We start from the raw sequence: 22,117 nt of genomic DNA, 5'->3' as shown, positions 1-22,117 counted from the left end.
AAGAGCGGCGTAACGAGCGGTAATTACTGCGAAAACTTCTCTCCGATTCTAATCATCACTTTATGTGCGCCAAGCCATCTAACGCACGTAACGCAATTTTGCGAAGAGAAAAGAAGAATGAGAAACCCGCACGTCACGACTTCGCGAAAATACGAAATGCCCGCGTCGCAACATCGCGGGAACATGAAACATCGGAGACCGTGTTCTTAAGTACCGAGAACGTTTATGAAACTACTACGTGTCGAGAACGGCCGAGCGTGCGAACGGAGCGGAAGAACGCTTCGCGCTCGCCCCGGCGACGTTCTGCCTGTTACTGCTCCTACTTTTATCACCACGTGATAGCAGACCTTTGGCGGTCTCCTTGAAACTAACACACGGACGGAGACCGCTAACATGTGTACGGCTACCGCTGTGTGTAATAGAATGATGGTGTTGGTGGTGGTTTACCACCAGGGATGCAGAGGACTCACCGGATTCCCAACCGTCCTCGTCACCGGTGGTGTCGCACTCACTGCTATCCGCCTCGCTCGACTCGCTCGGCGTCTCCTGTCCGCCCATCCCTAGCTGCATGCCGTCACCGCTTCTGTTCGTCGTCGCTGGCACAGCCGGTGATGTACTCCCACCCACGCAATGCATAAATAGACTTACCTGCGATTAAAAAAGAATAATCAGAAAATAATTTGCATTCTACCTTGCGTCCGGGCTGTAAAATTACGCGTGCAATTATTAAAATTTTATCTAACTCGAAGCATTGAAGTAGACTGTAATACGTTTCGGTATTTTAATTCTAATAATTATAATTGACAAGATGTTAAAAATGTTGAATATTTGAGGCTAAGACTATTATAAAACAACCGACATACATATATTATCATCACGCGAATGCAACTCACTTTAAAATCTTCACTGTATAATTTGTGATTTGTATCCTTGTGTGCTTTGTCTAACTCAGTCTTGCCTATCCGTAAAACGAGAGTAGGCGGCATAGAGCCGAGGCTCGCCAACGAGCCCGTTCTGGATTTCACGTGCGACATAACCATCGGACATTCCATAGCTGTACCATCGCAGCTCAATGCCCTCGTCGCTCTTTCAACAAGTAACTCGCCATTGTCATACTCGGAATTTACTTTTTCACGGACAAAAAATGTGTTGAACCAGAAATGAAACATTTTTTCCTGGAAAACGTAATGAAAAAAAATGCCTTATTAATCTACCGTATTAAAAAAGAATGATAAAGCATAAGTATATGTACCTTCGGTTTCATTTTTGGTCTGTTGAAGAATTCCACTCTTATATCACCCGTCAAAGCTATACTGTGTTGTAACGAGATACATATAGAAGGCGTACCTTTCCGAACCTCGTAAACACCCGAAAATATTCTTTTGTTTGATTCCGAGATTATATAACGCAGACCTAATAACATAAAACGCATTTTCCAAAATATAAGAACAATCACATTAAATCTGTTATAGTAATGTACTAATCGAGATGCAAAGAAAAATATTATGTAGTTAAAGAGAGAGAAAGTTAAACTTGTTTTACTCTGCATAAATAAAAATTAATAATCAAAATAAGAGATATCGATTGTCAACAAAAATCTATTGCAAAACTTTTATGCAAATTATTTACATGCTTGACCGCCATTGAAAATAGGGACCGGATCCAGCTGTATTTTGCGCAATATTAATGTCACTGGTTGATAATTGAGACCCTCTCTAACAATGGTGGCATAATAATCCACGTATCTTATCTGCGACGGTATAGTTACGCCTTTCCTGCATTACAATAAAATCGAATAAATGAATGAATTCGCCCGTGGAGACACGCGCCAAATGCTCAAATACTTAATGTCATATTTACTTGTCGTGAGTGCGTATATTTCCATAAAAATTAAGGGCATCGGCGGCATTCAGAAATTGTTTGCTGTGGAGTAGGTAGCAGGACACCATTACGCCTGTTCGACCTTTGCCCGCCTTACAATGAACTACAGCCACGTTGTCTTTGTGTTTAGATAACCACGAATGCACGTCCTCGCAAAAAGGCTTGATCTGTTCCAGCTTTGGTGGATTATGATCATCAAATGCGTAAATGGCTACCCTTTGCTTGAACTTATTGCAATCGTATGATCTTTCGGAACACCTAAAACATTATTATGTTATGCTAAGACTCTTTTGTTGCAAAAGAGATGTCTTAATGACATTGATAATTTTCCAAACAAAAAACTTACAAATTATAAATCTTGTAGTGGTCTTTATGTTTGGATTCCAGTAGTTTAACAACATCATCAATATGATTTCTGTACACCCCCTCCAGCTTCTCAGCTGGGAAACCCATTGCTATTAAATTATCTTTTATATCTAAATCAAAATGTTTATTAAGGAATCTATTCAGCATCAATTGATTTATCAACTATATTTGTTTATTTTTTCAATATTTAGCTTATTTAGAATAGAAATGCTTAGTGTTCTATGTTGAATTATTTCTTGTTTGAATATATATCCGAGATAATCGAGCAGTAAAAGGATACATGTGAGATCAAGATTAAAACCATCCTCTATGAAACGTTTACGATGTTTGCTGACAAGCCCCTTTATGGGGTTGGTCATCTTTATGTTGCTGATAGTATTGGCCATACTGTGTCTTAACTCTGCTGCCTCAATCTCGATCGAACTACCCTCTGCCACCTCTTCGGGAATTTCTTCTTCTGTTTTTTGATTCTTAAAGGTCCTTTTAACCTATTGTCAAAGTAACAAATAAAACAATTTCATATAGTTATATAAATTTGATTACAATTTATTGTAATATAATATGTTTATATATATATATATAAAATAAATTAAGCTCACCTGAGGCCTGTGAGCTTGTGAGGCGTCACATGAACCCAGTTCTGGTCCTCTTTGTTCTTCCAGACAAACATGGAGAGGTGTTACTGATGCCGAGATGTGTTCAGAAATTTTACTGTTCAACCTGCCACTGGTTGGTCTCCTGCAGGAAAAGCATATACCCATCAATTCCCAGAACATGTGTTCTTCTACATAGGCATTTTTTTTTTCATCGAGTGTGTCCTATGTCTCCATCGTGAAGCTCGGTAGTGGCTCTTGACAAAACACAAGTCATTTCATGATGAAATGTCATCACCATTACCAATCTGATGCGATTGGCAGAGTACACAACAGTAAAATTCTGTAGACATCAGCAGTGCGGTCTTTGAGGAGAAACTGTTCTCACAGCTGTGGCAGTAGGCAACACAAAACACCAAAAAGTGCACACGCTATACACTATTTACCACAAGTTCCGTAACTGCACAACTACTATCAAGGGCATTGGTCTCTAAATTGCTGCATTGTCCACCGCAAAACTTCTTATCCGTTCAACAAACAAACATTCCTGTTGTGAAAATCACAGAGATCACAGTCGTCATCAGTTGGCCAGGTAATGACAACGAGGAAGATAGAGTCTAATGGCAGAAAGAGGAAGAGAGTTTTATTTTACCTGGGGGACTAAGAGGGACTCTTCAACGAGAGCGCAGGGAAAAATGATGACACGGTAGCACCGAATGCACATTCGGGTGTCCGCTAAGAGCACCAGTTATTATCACGCGCGTTCACGAACACTCGAGTCGCGAGGAGGATGGCAGTTCACAATCAGCATCACCTGGTAGGCGCGACGTCGAAGAAGCGAGTCTCGCGCGACTCGCGGCTCCGTCTCGGTCTGTCGCGTTCGCGATTGAACGCCGTCGAAGATCGTACCTCGATCGATTCGGACGCGTCGTCTCCTCGGCACGTCCGATGTGCCGCTTATCGAGGGAACGCGTACCGGACAACGGGATCCCGCGGTGACGAGGGAGACGGGACACGGGACACGGGACGATAACGAGACGAACCGAGAGAAGAGAGTTTTAGGTTAAGCGTGCTCGCACTCTCTACATAAGAGCGAGAGAGATAGACAGAGAGAGGAGCGGCCCTCTCGCTCTCTCTTGCGCGCGCTCGCGAGCGACAAAACGGCGGCGGCGGCGATGCCGCGTTCGTTTCTCGCGATCGACGACGACCGGACGGCGAACAACGAAGGATGCCGCATAGCATGTGACGTCCCCGATCTCGTGCACCGTCTCGCACGAACCCTCGTCGCGGATGAAAGGTGGATGCCGAGGGTATAAGATCGACCGCGACGATTCGGAGCAGAGCGACTGACAATGCTCGTGCTGGTTACACGCATACACATACACTCGCGCATGTACACATACACTCTCTTTCTCTTTTTCTTTCTTTCTCTCCGTACGGACGGATGGGCGACGATCGTCGCCGTCGTTCTGCCGTGTGTTATCCGGCGACTGTTTCGCGGCGGAGAACGGCTATGTATATTACCGGCACCTCGCTTCGCGACAACGACGGCACATAGTACGCTCGACACGCGTCGTTAACGTTAACGCCATGACAGTGTGTGCGTGTGTATATGTGTCTTTTTCCGCTTTCTCGCCTCTCGGCCCCCGCGGCCGACCACGGTACGTTCCTCCGTTCCGTTTCGGGACGCACGCACGCACGCACGCAGGCAGGCAGGCAGGCAAGCAGGCAGGCACGCACGCTCGCTCGAGTCGCCGCCGCCGCGACGCGTTTCTTGTCTAACGCGCGTGCTCCAATCGCGAGAGAACCGCGGTCTTTGGTTCGCGGGATCGGGATCGGGAGGTGGAGACGCACAAGAGAGAAGTCTGAGCCGAACGGCGTCGCTCGTGCGTCCTCGGTTCTTCTTAGTTCCCCTGCTGCTGCTGCGCGAGCGCGTATTTGCAGCGCGGGTCCATTCTCTTTATCCACACATTCTGTGCTTTCTCGCGCGAACAAGGATGCAAGGATTAATACTGAAATAATTTCGTTGAATTTTGACACTTCGATACCCCAAAAATGCAAACGCGCGCGCGAAATAAATAAATAATCTCTCGGTAGAAAGAGATTTTCCATATTTCATTAGAGATATTTAATGTCAGAATAATTAGAAAGCGAAATATCCTTTGCGATTTATAAAGAAGCAGATCGTGATACGATTCTATATATTTGAAGAGATAATTGGAAATCATAATGCTCTCTGCATCTATCTCAATTTATCAGGCTACAATCTCTTCTGTGTTTTCTAAATAAGATACCGACATAGATATTAACATAGTATGTATATAAAGTATACATATACATTCGCATTTATCTTTAAACAAAATTTCCACTGCGAATGGTCTCTCTCTAAATGATATCCGGATAATTGCCTTCTTTTCAGGATACAATATCGTCCTTTTATCTTTTTCTTTTTTTACCTGAATCTATGAAGTTTATTTTTTTTTCAAAGTACAATAAATCATATTGTGCTTCCCGTCATTTTTCCTCGAGCCGCGCTCGTGTTCTCTCAAATCTTTTCACAATACGTGCAATTAAGCAAATGGAAATCTCGTTCTTCTCTCGTGATCCGATCGTAGGTGGACATTTTTTTACTGGACCACTACTCCTTTTTTTTTCTATATATAATTTTTTTCTCTCGCCCCAGTATATTACAGAGATCATCACGCAATTCTTCGTGAAAAAACAGGTTTTAGATGCTCTCTTCCATCCTTCCTCGTATTCTCCTATGACCTGACTTCAAAAAAATTTCATTACCCAAGGAAGGGTCCTGAAGGAAAAGTGACATGTTAGGGTCGAAAGGATCTAGGACACTGCGACAAAGAACAGAATTTCGGAAGAAAAATATTAAAATTTAATTTCATATGGCTTTTTAAATAAAATTTAATTATTTCTTAATGTAATATATTCTTTTCTCTTATTTAATTTATGGTAGTTTCGAAAGATTTTCACTAAAATATTTCACTGTAAATGTTTCTACTTCAAATTTATGTTGTAGAAACAATGTAGAAATTAAATAAGAAAATTATTAAAAGGAAATGTTTTTATTTGCTTTATAATACCTAATTGCTTATTTTGTAGTCTTTCTTTTTAGTATTTCTTTATAAAATCTTTCTAAAACAGAAAATTTGCATTCTACATTGAAGTACGGTACTAACAATGCTATTGAGCTAAGACTGAGAAGATATTTATATCTTAGTAACACGTATAATACATTAATATATATGTATCGTATTTTTTCTTTGTAAAGTTGAGGTAATTAAATATTAAACATAAATAATATATAATTTAAATTTAATATCGATACTTTTTCAGAAAAAATGATATTTTTTTTACATAATATTTTACAATTCCAGTTTTTAAAGAACAGCGTGACTTAAAAATAAGTTAATTTCTTACGTAATAAAGTGCATAGAAATGCATATTGCGTGTGTGCTATTTAGAAGATTGTATAATAATATGTAATGTATACATATATAATAAAATGTAAAAAAAGCGCATTATATATGCAAAAATATATTACAGAAGGAAGATACACAGTTCATTACGCAGTTTCACAAGACTCAAATTTAGGTATAATCAATAAAAAGATACACAATTGTACTGCTCTTAACAATTAACGACAGAAATTTATGACGTCTCTCGCTATTTTTATACAACTTAATACTTTTATACAACTTATACATTTCATCACATATGCAATTGATTTTGGACATGTATGTTTACTGAAAGCTGTGCATATATTTAATCATATTTATATTAACATTTTTTTTATTATATGATAAAAAAAGAAATTATATTTACGATTTGTATTTTAGAATTATTATTTAATTAAAAAATTATTGAATTATTAGGTATTGTAATTTTTGAACATATTAAAGCATATCTAACATATCTGTATCACAACAAAGGAATTTTTTAACACAAAAAGGATTCAATAAAATAAGTTAAAATTTTGAAATAAGTGAATTGAATGAAATACTTTTGTCATATACTGTCACCATACATGCTTATATCACTCTGATATTGAGAGAAATTTCATTTCATCTCATTATAAAATTTCTTTCTCTGTAATGTCTTTTTTATTGTGGAATTATAAACACTTTATGAAGATTCTATTAGCACTATTTTAATCTCCTAATAAATCGCCTCCATAAAAATTTTTCAATGTTTGTGACATGAAAACCACCCTTCTGATAGTATTGAAGAGTACAGTTTTGTGATGAAAGAAGATTTCACTTTCATCGTTGTCGTAATGTCTATGCAACACATGAATGACTTGAGGAAACAGTCATAGACGAACTAACAAAAAGTGAATTTCTTACTTCAATCTAATTCCAGCTGCCGCGCGCTGAGCGTACCCGTATGCAGTTTCGACGTTCTCATCTTCCTGAATGACTTGAGCAAGTCTTCCATCGTGATAGGCCGCACAGTGTCATGAAACTCTTCATCATATTCCTCGTCTTCACTGTCCTTGTATTTATTTACATCCCTATAAATTAAACAACATAAATTGATGCAATGTATCTTCGATTTTTAGATTTCGCAATTCTAGACTATTCATTGGTTTCATTGGCAAATTCAATTTTCTTTCTACAAACAATTTTGAGATACATACTGCGAATTTAAGTAATCTCTAATACGATAGATGGATGCGTTACGACAAAGTTCTTGCAAATCTGATCCGGAAAAGCCTTCTGTGTGTTTCGCTAATGTTGTAATTTCAACATTATCCGCAATTGGCTCGTTTTTTAGAATCAATTGCAGGATTTTTAATCGTTGTTCCTCACTCTAAAACAGATAAGTGCGAGCTGTGTTCCATAATCAATATAATACATAAGTATATAGACATAGATAGATATTTTTTATAGTGACTAGTATCTTACTACTAAAAATATACAAAAATTTAATATTATATAAATATCTTTACCGGCAAACCAACATGGAAAGTGGCTGGCATACGCCGCAAAATAGCCTTATCTAAATCCTGTGGTCTATTAGTGGCTCCCATTATAATCACAGTGCAATCGGGATCGGTTATCAAGCCATCCCATAGTGACATAAATTGGGCTTTCATCATCGCGGTAGCTTCATGATCTTGTGAATTGCGTGCTCTCAAAAATGAATCTGTTAAAATTAAATATATATTAAAACAAAATATGTTTTATCTATTACAAAGCGCTTTTTATATTAAATATACATATTAACAATATTTGCAATGTGACAAATTATATTAGTGAATTACAAATAAAGATTCACTTCAAGCAAAGAAGAAAACAAAGTTTTCTATAACAAAATTCAAGACTTCTGAGATATAAAAGATGCAACACGTCTGATTTTATCAGCTACTATTTTTTCTTGCAATGTACCTATTTCATCAATGAAGATAATGCAAGGTTGTAATTTCACAGCCAACGAAAACACGGCGGCGGCCAGCTTCTGACTTTCTCCGTACCATTTATCAGTCAGGATGCTCACATCAAGATTTATAAAGCGTGTTTTCACCTCCCGGGCGGTAGCTTTGGCAATCATGGTTTTGCCGCAACCTGGCGGACCATACAACAATACTCCCTGGAAGTGACAAGCACGATGCACATCTAAACTATCAATTTTTCTTGGAAGGTAAGCACAATTAGTACCTTGGGCGCTTGAGTCAGCTGTGAGTCTTCAAACAATTCCTTCCTCTGTATAGGTAGTATGACTGTCTCATTGAGCTCTTGAATAACGCTGTCAAGACCAGCAATGTTGTTCCACGATATTTTGATATCATTTGGATCCACCAAATGATTGGCTATTATCATCTCGTAATCTGTCAACTGATCCATATCAAAAGATCGCGCATATCTGTCGCTCTCTGCTAGCTTACGTAACTGCTCCCGAGCCTGTAATAATCAGTTACATATATATTGCAAGCAATTGGTCAAAATTAAAATTTTGTTTGCAGATTGAATACAATTTGAAATTTCTTCGAGAGGACGATAAAGACGATAAAGACGATCACGGACCTTCTTTTTGGCCCTTTGCTTAGTACTCCTGGTAGGATCGAGCTGACTGATGAGCCACCTCACGCTGAAGAAGCCGATCGCTGCGACACATGTCAATCTCGCTACGAGCATCATCATATCCTGCCGGGTGAGGCCTGCGCTTGCAGCCATGTTCATCGTTCACCGGGATATCCCGTCTGCAAAGTTCGACAAAAAACATTGCGTTAAAACATTCAATATATCCAATACATGCGGAAAGTAATCAATGCCCAATAAATACAACAGTTATGGAACCGTCGAGTAATAATTGAAAAATTGGATGCAATGACAGCATAATTAGCTTTATATAGTTATTGACAAAAATTAAACAAAATCCGTATAACTTGAAGAAAGAAACGGTAAAACTGTAGTCATTCAAAACGTTCTTGTTTTTGCCTCTTCTAGGAGGAAGTTAAAAGATTTTGGATAGCTTATGTATTAATAATGTACAGACCTACACTCGCAAGTTGCCTTTAATTGGTAACGCGTCGAATACTGTTTCCCGCCCGCGTAACTCCTGTCGAAAAATCGACAACTTAACCTCTCCGGGATTCGCGATTTCGCGAAACGATGACGAAAGTCGAAAGTAGATTTCGTAGGTTAGAATAAGATGCGAGGAGAGAGAAAAGATCATGCGCGGCGAATCGCCGCTGAACGACAAATTTCCAGCTGTGCTATACTATATATTCAGTATATTTCAAGTTGAAATGCTCATGTAGAGAAAAGGCAAACAATTATAAGAAAACGCAATACAAAAGCAGAATAAAAATAACATTAAGCCGATAATATACTTAATGCAAATGATAAATCACGTTGCACAAGCGACAACATTTTTTTTCTCCTACAAATACATATAATAAGTATATGTGTCATATTTTTCACACTCGCAGATACATATGTTTGGAGGCATTGCAGATAAAAAAGGGAAAATATGAAAATTTTGCAGGCGATTTACAGATATGGATGAGAGCAATAGACTTGAGATCATCAAAGTTACTAATTTAATTTTTTTTATTGTTAGACACAACAAGTGATAACAGTAATCATCCATGTAGAAGATCAATGTCACATGGATTTACGACAAACGTTCGTTACACAATATTTTTTTTTGTGGCTGATAATATTGAATGTCATACATATAAACATAACTTGTGCTTTCGTACGTTTCCGCTGATCCGTTGAGTGATCAACTGATGCTAACTGTGCTGACGAACAATTGTCAACATAACTTTGTGAAAACTTCGAATAATTTGGTAAAGATAAATGCAATTAGTTAAATTTAAATCATAAATATTAATAAGGATATATCTTATATGTAAAAATTGTCCTATTATAAAATATACAACACACAAACATCATTTATCGGTTAGTGTTTCAAATATCGTTTGATATCAAAAAAATCTTTGACATTTTTGTTCGTATAGATTTATTTTGTCCTGATCACTACATTAACGGAAAACGGACAATTACAATGGAAGAACAAGTAAGTTAAACATTATCTTTTTTAATACGTGCTTTTGTTTTAAAAATGCATACCTTTTTGTTTTAAAACATTAGAAAACGCATATATTTTTTATTATTTTTAATTTACTTTAATATTTACTTCTTGGTGTTTTTCTTTTGTGTACATGTTATGCAATATATTATAGTATTTAAAAAAAATAAATATATTGATCAGTTTCGCGAGATAGAGAAAAATAATATAAATAATATATTAATTTATAATAACTATAAAGCTAAATAGAATTAAATAAAAATTGAAATACTAAATACTAAATAATTAAATTTGTCATTTACAGAATTCTTCTATAAAAGAATCAAAGAACATTTCCCCTAAAGTCTTATCAGAAAAAAAGGAGGCATCTGTATTACCTATACCTTTATATAAGAAGAGTTATTGCCGAATACAGTATAGATTGAGTACGATCGAGTATAATTGGGAAATTCTTCACTTCTTCAAAATTTATAAATTTATGAAAATATTTGCTTCTACACGGTTTCCAGAAAATGAACAATATCAGGTTCAAATAGAAATTGCCTCATTTAACTCTCCATCAGAAAAAGAACTATTAAGAATTTATATGACAACTGAAGAAGAATTTGCAGGTTCTTATGAGATTTTCTTTATTGATCTAAAGGAAAGAGAGTTACTTGTATCGACGGACGTAGTGTATATATCGAAGAGGATGTTATTATATGAAAAGGAACTGGGGCTACTTATTAAGAACTCAGATAGCGATGCATTTGAACTGAATTTTAGATTCGACATATTTTATTCTTTTTCAAATACAACTATACATGTAAATCCATTACCATCATCCGCAGCAAAAGACTTGAAATCTGAAAAATCAATTCTTGACAACGATTCGAAGTTTGATAATAAAGAATCGCTTGAATTTATTATAGATGGTCAACACTACAGTGTATCCAAAAATCGATTATGCGCTATCAACAGTAGTTATTTTAAACACTTATGTAATACAGAAGAAGACATAACAAATGAATTAATAATAAAGGATAGACCAAAAGCTTTTCAAGAAATGTTGTCATTTATCATAATTAATTCAGCAAGGCCATTAGATTTATGCTTGGAACAATGGATACGTAAGAGTGGTATGGTCAAAGATTTATTAATAGTAGCCAACAAATATGATGTACAAAATCTTAAAACTATATGTGAAGAAATTCTGCTACAGAATATTACATTTGAAAATGCTTTGGAACTTATACAACTTGCGTTGTTAAATGATGCAAAATGCTTGGAAAAATGCGTAGCAAGTTTTATTAAATTTTATATAGAAAAATTTTTACGTTTTGAAACATTTCTATCTTTACCACAAGAACAAATAGACAAGATACTTGAAGCGACTGAGAAAATTGATTCTAAAGATTGTGTCCATTTTGTATAATTATTTAAATCCGTTAATACAGTATTTAAGCTCATATCACAATCAACAGCGCACATTAGATACAAATAACCATATAACAAAAATTCATTTTTTATATATTTATTCATATTATAAACGATTAATAAGATTTTGCATTGTATATGTGTTGTAAATGTATATATTTATTTTATAAGCTTATGTTATAAATTTTCTATTTATTTAGCAATGATGTCATAACAAAAACATTACAAGTTCAATTTTAATACGCAAAAATTTACATGTATGAAAGTGATAGGTTAAATTTTAAATATGTATAAAACTTATATTTTTTTCATATGTACTATAAAACTTTTTGTTAAATATAATTTAATTTATTATTTTAAAGCATTTAATTTAATTTTTATTTATTAGGAATAAGCATATAAGTATCGAATTCTCCGATTATCTGTAGATGAAAAGAAATATCTCGCAGCAATTGCAAAACCAATTATAAACATTTAAGCAAAATTTAATAACTGTCATCTCAATAGCCAAATCTGATAAAAATAGAAGTCTCGTCTTTTCGGCTATGTTATTTTTTTATACTTTTAGTTGTTAATATAAAATGGAATTTTCTGCTAATATTCGAACATATAAAACGTAAACAGTTTGAAAGTAGGGATTAATTGTAAGATAGAAGGTGAAAAGTATGATTCAACAGAGTAAATCTATTGTCAAACAATAACATTGTTATCTGGATCAAATTCTGGGTTAGCAAGTCGGTTCTAAATAGAATATTCATATTATACTGTGCAAAAAGTTATAGATATTTCCGTTTTAGAAGAGCATGTCGGATACAATATATATAAAAAATCCAGACAAATAAGAGGCTTCAATTCTCGGGACAGACAAAGAAGTGAGATTTCTAAATGCAATCTGATAAAAAGAAACATCGGACATTCATATTTGTATAAATTATCCGCAGTTCATATACATAAAAAGAAATAAAAGAAATTGGCAATCATTTCCAAATACATATATATTATATCTGTATATGCAGCATTGCAACATCATCATTTCTCGAATATTATCGAAAGCTATTAATCGAAAGCTAATAAAATAAGCTTTCAAATATTAGTTCAATTATCCGAGATATAATAACGAAAGACACGAAGCAAGCACAATGGAAGAACAAAAAGTAAGTTAAACATTTTTTTCTTCTCTCTTTAAACGTATTAAAACGTTAGAAAGCACTCAAAATTTTCAATTGTTACATCACGTAAAATATGCTACTTTTGTAGATCTATCCTCTAACTCGGTTCATTTTTGCGGTTTTAAACAATAATTTATTTTTCTTGAAGAAGATATATTAAACATGTTAATCACGCAGTGACAGAAATGATACATATAAGTTTAATATTTAACATTTAATATAAAATAAAATTTTATATTGGTACTTTGAAAAGAAACAGCGAACAATTCAAAAATAGAGAATAAGACGATGCGTGAAAGGTGATAGGGATGTAATCCAAAAAAAGTAAATCTATTCCAAAAGAAAATAATAACACTGTTGTCGATAAGGTGTGCTCTTGGATCAACTAGTTAACCCTAAACAAAATATACAGAGCAGTATTGTATGAAAAGCTGTATGAGAGTCAGAATTTTTTTTTTTCGAAGAGAATATCAAACATTACATGTATAAAAGATTGAGGCTCTATTAACTTGCAGATAAATGAAAAGGTAATAGTTTTAAACATAAACATATTTCTAAATGCAATCTGATAAAGAGAAAGATATCAATGACTACATTAATATTTATATATGAATTATTTTAGAAATGTCTCGTTATTGCTCGGCTTAGATCGCTTGGTAATAGAAAACAAAGGACATTAATGATCTTTTTCATATACGGATTATTCCAAATATTATCATTCGGCAGTGTTCGAATATTATTGAAGCATTGTAAAAAAAATCTTGAAGCTTGCGTTCCAGATCGGTATAATGCAGAACGAACGAGAAATTAAGGAAGAACAAGTAAGTTTAATATTTCCTTTTATGATATTTTTTTATTTTCTTGAGCGCACTGCATTAAAATCGAAAGTGCATTAGAAAGCGCGCAGAATTGAAAACAAATTGAAATATTTGTGATATAAATTGAAATCTATGAATAAAATTTAATGCATTCTACTATTTAACAAAGAGAATTCATGATATGCTGTCCACAATTTTCTTTTTCTTTTTTTCGCAAGCATGAGGCGGCTGAATAATTAATCATAAATGATTTATTGTTACTTTATTTTAGCAGTCGTGTAACATTATTTTGTTCAAAGAAAATACGTTAGAATTATTTATAAAACAAGTACATAAATTGATCATATCCAGAATTCTTCCGACAATGATACTGAAAGCTGTTCAGAAAAGGAGCAGGCAGAAACTCTATCATCTTCGTATCATAGGAGTTATTGTCAACTTCAATACGAGGCGAATACAATTGACTATGTCTGGAAACTCAATCGCTGCTCAAAACTTTTAAAACTTTTAAAACCAATATTGTCCATGCCATTCCCAGAAACAGCTCAATATATAATTCAAATGGAAATATCTATCGTACCCAAATGGTGGACAAGTTTAGTAAAATTTTATATAGTTACCGAAGTATCATTTAATGGTATATGTGATGTATTTATAATTAATATGCATGACAAGATACTTGTTAATTCGACTTGGGGCTTTATATCAAACATGACATTATTATATGAAACTACAGTAAAAACGTTATGTAATAATCTGGATAAAGACACGCTTACGATAAACTTTACGTTCAAGATTTTTCACCGCTATTTAGCCGATACTGTACATATCAAGACACTACCTAGACTATTATCTAGACTATCACCGACAGACTCGAAGTCACAAGATTCAATTCTTGATGACGCTCCCGATGGTGCAATCACGTTTGTATTAAACGGAGAATATTACGACGTATCCAAAAAGTTATTACACAATACTAAATGTGTTGACTATTTCTGTAATACATATAAAGAAAACATGGCAAATGATTTAATAACAATAAATGATAATGATATGAAAGATATTTTTAAGATTATGTTTTTGTATATCAGAACCGGTTTAATATCGAAACAACTTGATTATCACACGAGTAGAACTTTGTTAGAAGTAGCTAACAAATGCGATTTACAAAATCTTAAATTAATATGTGAAGAATATTTGATACGTACAATTACAATCAATACTGCTATTGAACTTGTGCAACTTGCGTTTTTAAATAATGCAGAAAATTTAGAAAAACATGCGGCAAGTTTTATTAAATTCTATATGCAGGAAATTATACATATTGAAGAATTACAATCTCTACCGCAAGAACATTTAGATAAAATAATTAAATCAGTCGCGAAAATTAAAACATTGGAAATTGAAACGTCTGAAACAAATGAAACGATTGAAATATCTGAACATGTAATGTAATCATAATTATTATAGTTTTTTGAAACATCTGAATATGTAGTATAATCATAATTAAAGTTTTTTTTCAAGACAAATACAGGCAAATTTATAAAGAAAAGTAAATTTCAATAAAGTAAATTTCAATAAAAAATTAAAAAATTCTATGTTAAGTGAATATTATATTTTTGTGTATTTGCATATTGTACATGGCAATACTGTATGTAATACAAACATTTCCAATCTTTTTTTTAGATAATTCTATACACTTATATAAATTCTCTTATATTAATACTTACATTAATATCAGTATTCTATTATAATTATATAATGAAATAAAATTGTTCCTCTTTTTCTCCCTACCTCTCTCTTTCTTTTTCTCTCTCTCTAAAATCCAAAACGCGTGAATTGTAAATCGGATAACGAGTTAAAAACTGTATACAATTTAGTTAAACTCTTGAGATTTTTCTATTTTGCTCATTTTCGTTTCTTCTTGTAAGATAGCAGAATGGCAGATGGGTTATGCAGAAAGTTAAGAGGTAGCCAAGATTATGCATTTTCCGCCCTTCCAGTGACTAATTAAGCACGCTGTAATGTAATAACTATTAAAATGAAGCCACCGAGCCACTCTGATGTGGAAAATGAAACGCCCGACCCGGAAAATCGCTCATATATTGTCTTCTCACAATTTTAACGGCCTTATTTGGATTTCTAATGACATTAATGTGTAAGAATGGATAATCTTTTTATATAAAGACGATGTTTTTCATAATTTTCGTAAGAGCTTTGTCATAAAATTCTATTAAACGTTCTGATAAATTGCATCTTAGATGAGATTTATGCTTGGAGATATCGCGCAACATTATTTTAAATAGCTTCTAAATTAGTCCAAGATTGACATGAAATAATATTTTATTCTGCAAACTAAAGCTCTGTCATAATCTCCTAAATGATTTCGGATTTGAATTTTAATACTCTTTATTGCAGAAAATATCACTTTACAAATATATGAGGCAAGCATCAAGCGTATCATTACCGTATTTCGATAATAATAAAGAGCTTTAAGGAGTTCCATCATACACAATAAAAAGACGAGTGATTGTTATATCAGTATTGTCTCAATCTTGGATAACACTGATCCAGAATGATCGATATATCTCACTATTTTAGACATAACTTTAGAAAGACGTAACTTTTTATTACATCTGCTAAACTGCATGTCTCTTGTTTCTATAGTCACGATTTTTCTTTGACAAGGCAAAATCAAATTTTCATTTCAATTCAATAGTAAACATTTTAATTCAATGTCACAATATAATGTATGTAATATGTCACAGTTATATAGAATTTTAAATATGATTAATTCGATAGTTATGTCAATTTAAATAAATAAATAGATTGTATATGTTTAAATTTGAGCATTTTCATGATTGTTATATCAGTATTGTCTCAATCTTGGATAACACTGATCCAGAATGATCGATATATCTCACTATTTTAGACATAACTTTAGAAAGACGTAACTTTTTATTACATCTGCTAAACTGCATGTCTCTTGTTTCTATAGTCACGATTTTTCTTTGACAAGGCAAAATCAAATTTTCTTTTCAATTCAATAGTAAACATTTTAATTCAATGTCACAATATAATGTATATAATATGTCACAATTATATAGAATTTTAAATATGATTAATTCGAGTTATGTCAATTTAAATAAATAAATAGATTGTATATGTTTAAATTTGAGCATTTTCAAAATCTTGATCTGAAGTTAATTTCCTTTTAAGAAACTTTCAAAATTCCATTAATTACATTCTCATTTGTTCAGCACATTAAATCTTATATCAACGGTTATAAAGTAAAATTTTATAACAGTTTAAAGGAAAATAAGTAATAACTCAAAAGTAAGAAGAATTTCTCTTCAGAATAATTTAAAAAAAAAAAAGATCAAATTTAATTTGACAAAAAATTTCTGCAATTATTAACTTTTTTGTTTATTATAGAGATATATTTAGAGACTATTGTAAACATTTAAATTTCTAAACTATTTCTTTAAATCATTCTGTGAACAAATATATATTCTGTTATATTAATTGGTATAAAATAAAATTATTCTACATTTAAAACGTAAAATAAATTGTACGTCGTATAACATATAACTTAATTAAACTCTTCTTTGAATCACGCTTATCCTCATTTCTTTTATAAAATGGCGACCGCATTATGAAAATAGGAAATGCCGTTAGAGAGGTGAGCAGCATCATGCACTTTCTGCCCTTGCGGCGGCTAATTAAGCACGCTGATGTAATAACATCCAGAATGCGGGCGTCGAGCTACTCTACGGTGGAAAATAAAGCGTCCGGTCGGGAAAATTACTAATATACCCTTCTCCCTAAAATCTTAATGCCATCTTAATGTCATGATCCTCTGCATCCTTAATGAGATCAATAAATGAAGATTTGAGGGAAGACGGTATATTTTGTAAACTTTGTAAGATTATTTCCGTGAAATTGTGTCAGCCGATATGATAAACTACATTTTTAATGGCTCGCGCCTTTAAAAACCATAATAATTTTAATATTTTATTCATAATTAATTTAATTCATAAATATCTTTTTTATTATAATCATTGTTCTTCCCTTTAATCAATAATTTTTTTTAACGATTTCTGTATCGTAAGAATTCTATTTGCACTTCTAAAACTGTATTCGCAAAATGATTCTTAAGCGATCTTTTCCCTTGACACCTTGACATTTTTTTCAATAAGAATTTTTATCTCATTTATCATAAATCAAGAAATCAAGTATATTTGCGTATAGTTGCGAGACACCTAGTATAATTTCAGTTCATCACGAAAGGCATTTATCGTTCTCCGGTTTACCTGCGGAAACCTTTCGATGTTATATTGCGGGAAGGATCGTGGGATATGATAAGACCTTTCCAAAGTATTATCAGCCACCGTTGTTGTTGCCGCTATAATGCTCGGGTCGCGACGATCTTAATTATCACACGGCGTTTCGAGTAACGAGGGTTGGCACGTGGTGACGTAATGTACGAGAGGGCCTAAATAGCCGAAACCATTGTTGTACGTACAACGCGCACGTCGGATCTGTTAAGGCATTAATAGTCTCGTGTGACGTAATTAACTCGCGGTCGACGAATTTCCGGCATTACGGCGTGACGTACGCTCAGGAGGGTGTCCTCGGATTTGGGCTTGATACCAGAAGCGAGTCCGCGACAGCAGCCAGTCTGAGGGTTCAAGCGTGCAGCGGGCAATCTGTTCCCGCAAAAGTCCGGATCGGAGAACCGTCATTTAGGAATTTCGCACAATGCGCGTTTAATACGCGTGTCAGTGACGTGTGATGAATGAGATGCGCAATGTATAGGGTGTCCTCGATGTATTTCGTTCGAATATCACGTAAGGAAGCTTTATTTAGATACTGCAAATACCACTGTTTTCAACGGAAAACAATTTTATCACCTCGTTGTTATATTAAGTATTTCTGACAACCAAATTTTCATTTAAGAAATTAAATACAATTGTTCTTTAATGGGAGACCATAACTGATAAACATCACGTTTTTCACAATTTGTACTTATCAAATTTATTAATTTAGCTTTATTGTTATAATAGAATAGAAAAATATTTTTAAAAACATATTATCCCTATATATTATGTAAACGATTTCTTATTTCTGTATATAAATTCTTAAATAATCTCTAGATTTTTAAAGAGAAATATGCTTATAAAGTCATTAATTTTGCGGCCATATAAATCGAGTAAAATAAAAGTATATAAGAATAAGGATGAGATTAGCAAGTATCATAAATCCAGATAAGAAAGGATGGTGTAATCTAGTCGTGGCGCTAAACGCGGCTGAAATAACGTAAGTTGCACTTAAGCAGGCGTAAACAGCCAGCAAATGAGAATTTCGCGCAGATGCGATCAGCAGCGCCACGGAAAACATTAATCTCCCGGCTTGCGAGGTGGGTTTTCTCCCCAGAGCCGCCGCAAAAAGTCAGTCAAGTCGAGAGACAAAAGTAGCTTTCATTTTCGCCACGTTTTTCCATTCCGTTAATGTTACCGTAGGACGTGCGCGAGCACGTCTAATGGCTTCTCAAAGATTCACATCCAAACAAAAAAACTGCAAAAAAATTAGGAAAAAAACAAAATAAATCGTCAAGCTTAAAGCGACGCATTCAGTCGCGAAATATTCATAATGGTTGGGAAAAATATAGAAGATAATATATCAATTTTGTATTAATTAAATGTATATGTTTGATTCGGAGCGAGTATTGATAGTGATTGGTGCTCGTATATTCTCAGCTTCTTTCTCTCTCCCTCCTTCTCTTTTTCGTTCTCTCTATTTTCGATTTTCATGTAATAAAAGTTTTATTTAATTAAAATGCATGTTTACGTGTTACATTTACGTACATTTTTTATTAATATATAATAATAAAGAAGTATAAAATTGAATTATATAATAAATCTATTTTGTTTTAGTTACACAATATACGCGTTTTTACATAGAAAAATATAAAATTTCAAAATTTCAAAGATTGTATGACAAATATAGATATAATTCGAAGGATTTAAGGTAACAACGTGCTAAGTATCATAAAATAATTATATGAGATTCTTAATTTATGATGCGGGTTTCTCTAATAAATTAATTAAACTACAGTAAAAAATTGTAATGATCTGTTTTAAGATCGTAATTAACAAAATCGTGAACTATTTAATAATGTAATACTTAACAAAGATAGTGTTCTATAATGATCATGTGTGTAAAATACATTGTAAAATACATACGATTTAACTCGTCGTTACTCTAAATTCAACATTTTAATCGACGTATTATTCTAAATAGATTAAAAACAATTGAACACTACTTTTTCATAAAAAAGCACTTTTGCGTACTTCAATTTTCGGCGAGAATAGATATATTATTGCATTAAAACGATGAAATAAAAAAATTAACAGTTTATCTTATGCTGATTATTGTTCTTATTACTCTTTTGTACTAATTTTACATAAAATTTTCTTTCGGAATGCAATAATAAATAGATCTATTATTTTCGCTGAATTAACTTCCATTTAGTCATCTATAGTCAAATATAATTAATTAGTCATCTTAATTTAATTACATTATAAATGAATCACATCTCATGGCATTTCTTAACAATGCCAAATATGGACGGATGTATCACTTAAACTATATACATGAACGAGAATGCGAGATCTATTAATATATCGCATATGGACGGATATATTATTTAAAGTATCTACAAGTTGACTCTCTTTTATCAAACTGAGACCGAAAATATAACAATATGTTTTTTGGTAATTCCAGAGTCGATTTTTATCTAACGATAAAATTTGATTATTATCTATATCAAAAATTGCGTATTAAATATTGAAAATTTTAAAAAGTAAAAAACTCATGATTTTTTAAAATATATACAATTTTTTTCCTTTTTTAATTATTTGAAAGTGGTCTTTAAAGAGAAATTTAATGAAGAGAAAAACGAAAAATATTGTAATAATGGCTTCTATAATCAAAATTTTGTTAAGAAGAAACCAATTCTAAAATCCTTCGAGAATATATCTCCGCTATCATTTCCCGGCTCATTTTAATTATATAATTTAAACTTCTCTCTTCTTATGACTTCATAAACGATTTCTTTTTAATCGTTAATATTTTTCTTATTTGTATCTTCGTCTTTTAAAGACTTGAGACCCTGAAAACTTGTCTTTCACTTAAAATAAAATAGCGTAACGACAGCGCTGCATGCCATGAGAAGCAAGGTGGTGAAGGATACCGGACCGGATGCTGCATTGCATGCGTCCTCGGAGCAATAACATTCCTGCCAGTAAACACCGTTCTCGCGAACGCCCCAGTTACAAACCCCTGTGACTCCGGTACTGGCGACGGAGGCGCATCGTCGGATCACCTGTCGCCATCTACCGTCCCCTTAAACATTGCCGATTAATTAATTAATTAATTAACATATTATCAAACACGTATTTATTGTGCAATTATTCGCAGATTTGGGTGCTGAAAATGCGTGAAAATAATCTTTAACAGTCACAATAAGTTCAAAGATTTTTAAATTTCCCATAATTTTAGCGTGAAAAATTAAATCGGAAGCTGTGCCAGGCTTTCTGAATCTGGAATTTTTGTGAAAATGTATTATATTCGATTTCTCGATTTATACTGCTCGACGGAAGATAGTCAAAATTATGCTTGCAATCGTATTACATATCTAAGAAGCTGCGGTTGGCATTTTGTTATTTAATTCTGTACATCATAAAGAACGCCCTTCACATACGTTGCAGTTTCTGTCTATATTATCTCATTTTATTATATTGCTAAATATCTCACTTTTGTAAATAAATGTACTTACAGATGAAACCACGTGGGCTCTGCTCGGTGTACTTAACGCAAAATGTACCGGGCATGTGCGATTCCTCGCTGTTGCACTCGATAGGCACATTCCTCTCTTTGTCGAAATTCGCGTAGGCCCCACAAAGGTCCTCGCCCTTTGCATCCATATCAGAGCTGCATTGATAACAGCGTATCGCCTCAGTACCTAGTGCATTTCAAAATAATATTAATTATATCTTGACGTCAATTAGCAACGCTAAAATGTATCGAAGCAAACTCCAATAACTAATATAAAAATTAGTAATTCGCAGTAAATTAATCGCATCTTCAAATCAAAGTATTTAATTAGTACAATTAAAGTAATTGATGAGAACCTCAATTCCTAACCTAGAAAAATTATTAATGAACAAAAAATATTTTCATATTTCTTTTCACGTTTTTAATCATTCTCTCATTTCCCTTATTTTCGTAAAAAAATCTTTTTATTATTCATTTCATT

At 33.4% G+C, this 22,117-nt stretch overlaps 4 protein-coding genes across 10 annotated transcripts in view; 1 reads left to right on the top strand and 3 right to left on the bottom strand.

Moving 5' to 3' along the window:
• The window catches only part of LOC115235195 (phosphatidylinositol 3,4,5-trisphosphate 3-phosphatase and dual-specificity protein phosphatase PTEN), a 21,026-nt gene extending 16,358 nt beyond the window's left edge, over nucleotides 1-4,668 (bottom strand). The window contains exons 1-9 of one of the 5 annotated variants that reach the window (XM_029806813.1): nucleotides 4,244-4,668; nucleotides 2,847-3,457; nucleotides 2,528-2,735; nucleotides 2,228-2,357; nucleotides 1,861-2,139; nucleotides 1,630-1,775; nucleotides 1,253-1,413; nucleotides 894-1,175; nucleotides 7-648 (exon numbers count right to left, since the gene is read on the bottom strand). In XM_029806813.1, coding sequence (XP_029662673.1) covers nucleotides 235-648; nucleotides 894-1,175; nucleotides 1,253-1,413; nucleotides 1,630-1,775; nucleotides 1,861-2,139; nucleotides 2,228-2,357; nucleotides 2,528-2,735; nucleotides 2,847-3,023 — 1,797 coding nt within the window. In that variant the 5' untranslated portion in view covers nucleotides 3,024-3,457; nucleotides 4,244-4,668 and the 3' untranslated portion in view covers nucleotides 7-234. Of the gene's footprint in view, nucleotides 1-6; nucleotides 649-893; nucleotides 1,176-1,252; nucleotides 1,414-1,629; nucleotides 1,776-1,860; nucleotides 2,140-2,227; nucleotides 2,358-2,527; nucleotides 2,736-2,846 lie in introns of those variants that run through there. The other 4 variants (XM_029806814.1, XR_003883992.1, XM_029806815.1 and 1 more) reach the window with 4 other exon arrangements.
• A 1,485-nt stretch (nucleotides 4,669-6,153) lies between these two features.
• Nucleotides 6,154-9,558, bottom strand: LOC115235196 (ATPase family AAA domain-containing protein 1-like). 2 transcript variants are annotated; one of them, XM_029806818.1, is made up of 7 exons: nucleotides 9,354-9,558; nucleotides 8,882-9,057; nucleotides 8,516-8,758; nucleotides 8,246-8,447; nucleotides 7,807-8,003; nucleotides 7,495-7,667; nucleotides 6,154-7,368 (listed from the first exon to the last, which is right to left on the bottom strand). In XM_029806818.1, the coding sequence occupies exons 2-7, from the start codon at nucleotides 9,035-9,037 to the stop codon at nucleotides 7,203-7,205; spliced, it is 1,137 nt and encodes a 378-aa protein (XP_029662678.1). In that variant the 5' UTR covers nucleotides 9,038-9,057; nucleotides 9,354-9,558; the 3' UTR covers nucleotides 6,154-7,202. The 2 variants fall into 2 exon arrangements, with proteins under 2 accessions (XP_029662678.1, XP_029662679.1); XM_029806819.1 differs by having other exon boundaries at nucleotides 9,358-9,493.
• A 465-nt stretch (nucleotides 9,559-10,023) lies between these two features.
• On the top strand, nucleotides 10,024-16,532 carry LOC115235173. Its single transcript, XM_029806780.1, has 7 exons — nucleotides 10,024-10,152; nucleotides 10,324-10,382; nucleotides 10,699-11,802; nucleotides 13,628-13,635; nucleotides 13,725-13,800; nucleotides 14,149-15,243; nucleotides 15,729-16,532. The coding sequence occupies exons 2-7, from the start codon at nucleotides 10,371-10,373 to the stop codon at nucleotides 15,762-15,764; spliced, it is 2,331 nt and encodes a 776-aa protein (XP_029662640.1). The 5' UTR covers nucleotides 10,024-10,152; nucleotides 10,324-10,370; the 3' UTR covers nucleotides 15,765-16,532.
• A 3,075-nt stretch (nucleotides 16,533-19,607) lies between these two features.
• The window catches only part of LOC115235197, a 3,692-nt gene continuing 1,182 nt past the window's right edge, over nucleotides 19,608-22,117 (bottom strand). Inside the window, exons 2-3 of one of the 2 annotated variants that reach the window (XM_029806821.1) lie at nucleotides 21,638-21,823; nucleotides 19,608-21,204 (exon numbers count right to left, since the gene is read on the bottom strand). In XM_029806821.1, coding sequence (XP_029662681.1) covers nucleotides 20,987-21,204; nucleotides 21,638-21,823 — 404 coding nt within the window. In that variant the 3' untranslated portion in view covers nucleotides 19,608-20,986. The remainder of the gene's footprint in view (nucleotides 21,205-21,637; nucleotides 21,824-22,117) is intronic. The other variant, XM_029806820.1, reaches the window with a different exon arrangement.

The sequence above is a fragment of the Formica exsecta genome, unplaced genomic scaffold, assembly GCF_003651465.1.
Source record: "Formica exsecta isolate Colony F162 unplaced genomic scaffold, ASM365146v1 scaffold211, whole genome shotgun sequence".
Classification (NCBI taxonomy): domain Eukaryota; kingdom Metazoa; phylum Arthropoda; class Insecta; order Hymenoptera; family Formicidae; genus Formica; species Formica exsecta.
Note: the sequence above shows the minus strand (reverse complement) of the source record. Positions and strands in the feature narration are given on the sequence as shown.